Source organism: Lactuca virosa, chromosome 1, assembly GCF_052849685.1.
Source record: "Lactuca virosa cultivar CGN04683 chromosome 1, Lactuca_virosa_CGN04683_v6, whole genome shotgun sequence".
Lineage (NCBI taxonomy): Eukaryota > Viridiplantae > Streptophyta > Magnoliopsida > Asterales > Asteraceae > Lactuca > Lactuca virosa.
The window spans coordinates 145,822,241-145,829,701 of NC_136426.1; the positions used below are offsets into that span (position 1 = coordinate 145,822,241).

At 34.5% G+C, this 7,461-nt stretch overlaps 1 protein-coding gene across 1 annotated transcript; it reads right to left on the bottom strand.

Moving 5' to 3' along the window:
* Positions 1 to 3,612: 3,612 nt before the first annotated feature.
* LOC145159463 (guanosine nucleotide diphosphate dissociation inhibitor 1) lies at positions 3,613 to 7,050 on the bottom strand. The gene is made up of 12 exons (XM_079078462.1): positions 6,838 to 7,050; positions 5,819 to 5,881; positions 5,651 to 5,734; positions 5,476 to 5,583; positions 5,226 to 5,398; positions 5,022 to 5,133; positions 4,851 to 4,931; positions 4,616 to 4,780; positions 4,420 to 4,544; positions 4,125 to 4,335; positions 3,953 to 4,027; positions 3,613 to 3,873 (listed from the first exon to the last, which is right to left on the bottom strand). Exons 1-12 carry the CDS (start codon positions 6,922 to 6,924, stop codon positions 3,823 to 3,825), a joined length of 1,335 nt encoding a protein of 444 aa, XP_078934588.1. The 5' UTR covers positions 6,925 to 7,050; the 3' UTR covers positions 3,613 to 3,822.
* Between the last annotated feature and the right edge of the window lie 411 nt (positions 7,051 to 7,461).

The window sequence follows — 7,461 nt, forward strand, 5'->3', positions numbered from 1 at the left end:
TGCGCAGTCCGAGGCAATTTCGTAATGAAATCCATGGTAATCTCCTCCTATTTCCACATGGGAATATCCAATGGCTACATCTTTTCGTGAGGTCGTTGATGCTCGGCCTTGACTTTCCTGCATGTCTAGCACCTCTCCACATAACAAGCTACATCCCGCTTCATGTAGGGCCACCAATAATCAAGACGAAGATATCTATACATCTTCGTCGCCTCGGAATGAATGGAGAACCTCGATTTGTGTGCCTCTTCCATCAGAACCTGACGCACACCTCCCCAATACGGAACCCATACTCTCCGATGAAGAGTCAACAAGCCACGACTATCATAATCAAAGGAACCCACTTGACCCATCGTGCGACCACTCTTCCAGTGCTCTTCCTTCATAGCCTCGATCTGAGCCTCATGAATCCTCTCCAAAAGCGGAGTAATCACGTTCATCCTCAAACAAACATCCCTGATCGGAGTCGCGACCGCCTTGCAGCTAAGAGCATCGGCCACCACATTAGCATTCCCAAGATGGTAAAGGATATCACAATCATAATCCTTCACCACATCCAACCACCGGCACTGCCTCATATTCGGATTCAGCCGATCCATCAGATACCTCAGGCTCTTGTGATCCGTGTAAATAGTAAAGCGGACCCCATAGAGGTAATATCGCCAAAGCTTGAGGGCGAAAACCACAGCCCCCAGCTCCAAATCATGTGTCGGATAATTCGCCTCATGAGGCTTCTGCTGCCTCGAAGTGTAAGTGATCACGCGACCCCTCTGCATCAGAACTGCCCCCAAACCCATGATCGAAACATCACAATAAACTACGAAGTCCTCAACACCCTCCGGCAGGGCCAAAATCGGCGCCTCACACAATCTCTGCCTCAGGGTTTAAAAAGTTGTCTGCTGCTCAAGCCCCCAACAAAAAGTGGTAGTCTTCTTTGTCAATCGAGCCATGGGAACCGCTATCAAGCCTTTGGGTCGGGACTCGGACTTCCAGGTCCCAATCAAACAAGAACAGACAAGGAAGTCATCCTCACAACCCTCAACCGAAGCTCCTAACACCCTAGGATCCTAAAGCACGAGGATGCCCTACAGATTACTAATACAACCGTAACTAAGACAACCATAAAAGGATACATATAAATGTATGTCGTAAAATTATCAAAAATCATGATGTACAAAATATGTTGTAAATTTTAAGTCGTAAATGTTTGTCAAGAAGTTATAAAAATGTTATAAATTACGACATACAAAGTCAGTCGTAAATATATGTAGTAAAATGCATTTTGTGTGTGTTTGTCGTAATTATAAGTCATACATATATGTCTTAAATTTATGACAAACCAAATACATGTCATATCCGTTTATGACATGGTTTTCAATGACAGACATTTGTCTGTCATCTATGGGTATTTACGACGAACATTGTCTGTCGTGGAAAGCCTATTTCTAGTTGTGTAAATAAGAATACACTACAAAAATCGTCCATATGATTAAGTTTGGAATTCTTTTATTTAAATGTCCCCCAATCGTATGCATGATCTAATATATAAGTTTTGTTCAAGTTTGGAATTCTTTAATTCAAAAACTCCCCCAATCGGATCGATGCATACATATTTTTTTTTATTTTGTAAGACTTTATATCATTATTTATCATTTTTTATACCATTACTATTGCAACACGATAATCGTTATACCAAATCATGGTCGGTGACCACTATTTTATTTTCGACTATGATAACTACTTAGCTTCCTGGTTGAAGGTACACATTGAACCAATAACTTCTTTCACTACCAAATACCACCGTAACCACTTTTTAAATTAAACTTACACATGAAGATTACACATATAAGAATGAAGGGAGTCGATGAGTTTTCCAGGCGGGCTCACGGTGGTATCGCCAGTACTACTACTGCCTACACATATTCATCCCCGGCGCTGGCCCCAAAAGCAAGAAGGAGCGGAATAGGTAAGCCGTTTGAATTAGGTGTGGGATTGGTACGGTACCAATTACTTATTTCTTAAACTGTGTTACGTACAATTATAGTTGGTACAAAAAAGTTCTCCCACTACCGTATCAAGTATAGTCAATACCAACTTGTTTGGTTACCAACAGTTGGGTTGATACATGTTGGTAATTGTATATACCAACATGTATGAGGGTTTCATAAATGAGGATTTTTATCTTCTTGAGCATTGTGAAACGTGGTGGGGGGGGGGGGGGGGTTTGGATAAGAGTTTTGTAATTGTTGGGATTGAAAAATCTATCCAAAATGATTTTATTAATTTATGCCATGAGTTTAAAATATAAAATAATGGAGGAAATGGGACACACCACCATGAGTTTAAACTTTAAACTTTACGGAAAATACTAATATCAAAACTGTTAAAACCTTAAGCATCAAACATACTAAAATATAAATGTAAGATTGTGTGAGAGAAATAATTTTTTTTTGTGAGAAACGTGAGAAATGGACAGTTTACATGTTTTTTTGGCGAAATAAGTAAATGAATCATAAAATGATACAAATATAACATGTGTTAGAAAAAATTGGCAGAAAAAACGTGTTGATGATTTTTTTAGTAGGTCAAGCGATGATTCTTTTTTTTTCGGACAATTTTTGTTAATAATCCCAAAAAAATGAATCTCGAACCGTTTTTTCAGATGAGTTTTTGTAAATCATCTTATTTTTGTATCATTAAAGGATTCATGTCCTTGGTTCGTGAAAAAGCATGCATTTGATTTATTTCTCACGTAATTTTTGTTTTTTGCATGATCAAAAGCCATATAACACACACACACACACATATATATATATATATATATATATATATATATATATATATATATATATATATATATATACACACACACACACTGATATTGAATTGGTTGGTACGGTATTACCATAGATTGAAAACTTTGTATTAATATTATACCGTGATTACTCAATTGGTATGGTACTACCAACCAAACATGTTGTCTATCAAATATATGGTTAAATTTCATTATTTTTTAATCATTTTATCCACTATAAATAAAACATTTTACCACTTCAAAAGTCACACCTTTCTTTTTGCATTCTAATTCTCTCAAATTTCATTTTCACTTTCTCCGATCTAGATTGTATTTCATTGCATATAGATTCAACTCCTGTCCAATCCCAAAGGTGCAAACAATGGTCCGAACAGGAAGAAGTGATGTTGGCAAAAGCTTACATTGACACTTTGAAAGATAATTACTAGGGAAATCTACAAAGATCGTCTTATATTTGGGGAACAATTCTCAATCACTTTAAACAACTTAAGTGTTTAGATCATGCAACACATCAAACTAATTCGAAATTGAAGGATATACAGGAGAAAGTTAACGAGCTCAATTCTATTTTCATCCACAAGATAATACCAGTGAGCCTAGATTTTCAACGTTGATGTTTCAAATGCAACAGAAACTTAGTATCACAAACGAAATAACATGAAAGATTTTTGAAACAAGGTGGCATGTGATATTTTTTAAAAACTACCTACTTTTTTAAATGAATTTCATGTGTCGTTTTGTCCAACTCCACCTACACCCATTCTTGTAATAATCATACTTAGCATGCTAACAAAAGATAAAACACCAAGCATTGAAATAAAATAAAATAAAATAAAAAATACACAGTGAGCGAATTCCTTCCACATTTTACACACACAACAAATTACTTCCACATTTTTTTATATAATCTTTTCAAAGCTAAAAATATAAAAATTCAAAGCTTCAAGTAAAATTCATCATCACCATAAAAGTAGAAAACCCAACAAATCTCCAACTCCATCGACTTTCTACTCTTCAGCAGCACTCGCAGCACTTAAATCTACATTCAAATCAAGAACCTACACAAAAACACACAAAATAATTAACAATTTCTTTTCTTTTAAATTTTAAAAAAAAAAAAAGACAAATAGATAATACCTTCCCAGTTATCATAGAGTACATATTGAGCACATCAATCACAGTCGACTCAAAGTGAGTAGTCGCATCATAACTCTGCAACACATAACAAAATAATTAAAACATTTACATTCCCAGTCCCTGGGCATATCTGAAAAAATGAGGGACTAAAAATGTAAATGTATAAACTTACTGTGGATATAAAGCAATTATCAAGAGAAGGCTCATTGCATGGTTCATATCTATCATAAACATCATAAAAGATTTCATCAACTGGGCCTAAAAGATCAAGCCCAGGTTTTAATTCAATTTCAGGTTGATCACTTTCAGCTTCTGTTGACACAAATGCAATAAACTTTCCTTTTGGAGCAACATTGTGTGAATATGAAGAACAAAACAGATACCTAAATAATTATCAACAAAAAAAAAACAATTATATATTTATATAAGATAAATCTTTATTTAAATAAACATTTTAATAAACTCACATGTCTGATTTGCGACCTAATTGTTTTTGTGGAAGAATAACTTGCACTGAATGTGAGTCATTGGTGTTTGGAATCGGGTGACTCATAATGCAAATTGCTCTTGCAACTTTCCCAACTTTTCTCACCTGTTTTTTTATAAAACTTTGAATTTTAAGCAACAAATTTTTATAAAACTTTGAATTTAAATAATTTATACCTTGTTGGACAAATAGGAAGGATCACAAACAACTTTTTTGCATTTAGCAGTTTCACCCTCTGAAGTGACCCCACACACTTTTCCTTCTTCATCAAACTCCACCTTGCATTCAGGTTTGTTCAACATGTAGGTCCCACCATACACAGCACTCAACCGAGCAAATGCCTATAAAATATATATATTTTTTACAAATAAGTATTGTTGCTATTATTTGTAAATAAGACATATATTTTACCTGAGGAAGCTCGCCTAATCCATAGAGAGGATAAATGTAAGGAGACCCTCCTTGGAAACGTGCGAGTGACTCGGCGTAAAGCTAGTGGCAAAATCGTAATTTAACAGAATAATTAGTTTAGTGGTAAATGGTAATTGTTTTTTAACGAATGAAAAATTGACAGGTGTCCACCTTCATTTTTTTCACTGTTTCAAGTGCGGGTTCGTTTAAGTAACGATCATCTCTGTGTAAAGCTAACGCGTGGCCAATGAAATCGACAGTGTTGTCATCAAGACCATATTTACTAGAAATATATATATATATAAAGTTTATTAATTTATATGGAAAGGAAAATTAAAAAAATAAAATAAAAAAGTTTAATGTATAAATAAATACGCGATAAGCTCTCTAGTCGAAACACGTGTAAGGTCCATTCCTTCATGAGTTTTGGGGTCATTTTCATTGTAGTCTTGAACATAAATGAAGAACTTGCGAGCACGACGTTTCTCAAAAATGCCCATGAGAGGAGACTTGAGAGCCTCCATGTCAGTTGCAGGAACTTTGTGTACCTACAAGGGTAAAATTGTCCAAAAAAGTTTAGAAGCGAAGTAGAGACAAGTGGGAATATAATATATTAATATATTACCTTTCCTTTGTTATAGACAAAGCTTCCATCAACAGCTTTGAAGTAAAGATATTTTGTGACATCAGTGTGGATGAGGACACGTACAAGAGCACCATTTGCCATTATGAACTTGAAAAAAAAAGGCGGGATGTTATATCGGATGGATGATGAAGAGGGTAAAATCGTAAATAGATACCTTGGGGATCATGTCCACATTGTAGTCTCTACTTGAACCTAAGTGAGCTGGAGGCTTGTCACTTCCTCTAAATTTCTTCCATAGCTGTTGGTGTTTTTGTTGTTTGTGTTATTAAGATTTTTTAAATGAAATTGAAGGTTTAGAAGAGATTTGGAATGGAAATAAAACCTGAATAAGATTGAGTGAGGTTGATTCTCCACCATAATAGTCATTCCTGTCCATGTGGAGAACCTGATTTAAAGATATAAAGTATTAGAGACATAAATTTGTTGTATAAAGATTTGCAGAGATTAATATAATTTACCAAATAATAGTAAAAGGGTTTACGTTTACCATGATTATTGTATTTAAAGGAATTAGCATACAAAGATTTAGAAATGTTGCATTTTGATAAATTATCATAGAACTATTGTATTTTGAGTTTATTATACATATATTCTATAAACCATAAAGCAATGAACATTGTATAATTTAATTTCGAATATATTGAATTTAAATGAAAGTTTGACTATGTGAACATAGATGAAACTTTACTTGAAATTGAAATTTAACTGTATTATTGACATAAATTTCATCTTTATTATCAATGAAGCTATCAACAGCTATAATACTGACTTCACATGGACTAATAAGTGATAAGATAATTATTACATATTTATACAAATAAATTAAAAGTTGGATCGTGATCCAGATCTAATTTTGATGCGGATTTAGTTCATTTCACTTGCTGTCAACTTCCATATCAACATATTCACCATACATAAGGAATAACTGACGTGGAAAATGTTTCAATCACTATCTATTAACACATAAGTTTTTTTTTCAGAGAATGCAGTGATCCCCCTTTCACGATGCCCTATATTTTTATTATAAGCAATTTGAGTATCTTCAAAAGTGATATACGCAATTTGGGGACTATTCAGACTTAAAAGTGAACTCAGATGAACTCAGATGACTTTCGTAATCTATTTCCCTTAATTAATAGAAAAAACTACATCCACATATTGATGATCTCAGATCTGATTATTCGGACAAACAATCGGGAACCAATGTTGACCTAAACCAACGAAACTGATAAAAAGCCTTCGTATAAAAGAACAAAGATTTAATCATGACCAAGTCATAACTACAAATCAGGAAGAAATAAGTCAAGCAGGCGTCGGATTTAAGTGAGAAACGACTAATACCTTCAGACCATCGACGGAGAGAAGACCGCTGAGGATGCATTCCTTGAGACCAGTACCGAGGACGATGACATCATACTCTTCATCCATGTTGGATCGAATCGGCGATTTCCCCAAAGGGCAAAACGTAATACAGAATACAGATCGAGTGAAAGTAATCCGGAAGGAGTTAGGGTTCCCAAATCGAGTCAAAAGCGTGTCTTCCGCGAATTTATATATCACCGGAACACCGAAATATGCTTTGCTTAAGTAGACCAGCAGATTTCGCTTTAACTTCCGGAAAAGAGCAAGAATAGTCCCTGGACTTACGTTTAATTCATGGTTTTCCTTCTTTAGTATTATTCTTTACATTTTCAGTTTATAAAAGTTATTTTTACTAGAAAACTAGAATTTCACCAGCCGCAGGTTACGGCGGTAGTAATGTATTTGAGAATTAGTAGAAAATAAGTTGGTATATTTTGAATAGAACCCTAGAAGACTTAAGTTAGCAAAGGAAAATCTCCGATAATGTCTCAATACTTTGGTTCAGTTTACAGTTTAATCTCAATATTTATTTTTTAACAGAAAAATCCCGAAGTAAATAAAATCTGGGTTTTTAGCTCATATTACTTCCAATGAACAAGAGTA

What these genes read in the sequence shown, in the direction of transcription:
- LOC145159463 (XM_079078462.1), bottom strand. Translation starts at nt 6,924, where the DNA reads ATGGATGAAGAGTATGATGTCATCGTCCTCGGTACTGGTCTCAAGGAA. An exon ending in CCTCACTCAATCTTATTCAG is followed by an intron (nt 5,735 to 5,818) that starts GTTTTATTTCCA and finishes AAACACCAACAG; the next exon opens with CTATGGAAGAAATTTAGAGG. An exon ending in AAACAGTGAAAAAAATGAAG is followed by an intron (nt 4,932 to 5,021) that starts GTGGACACCTGT and finishes TTTTGCCACTAG; the next exon opens with CTTTACGCCGAGTCACTCGC.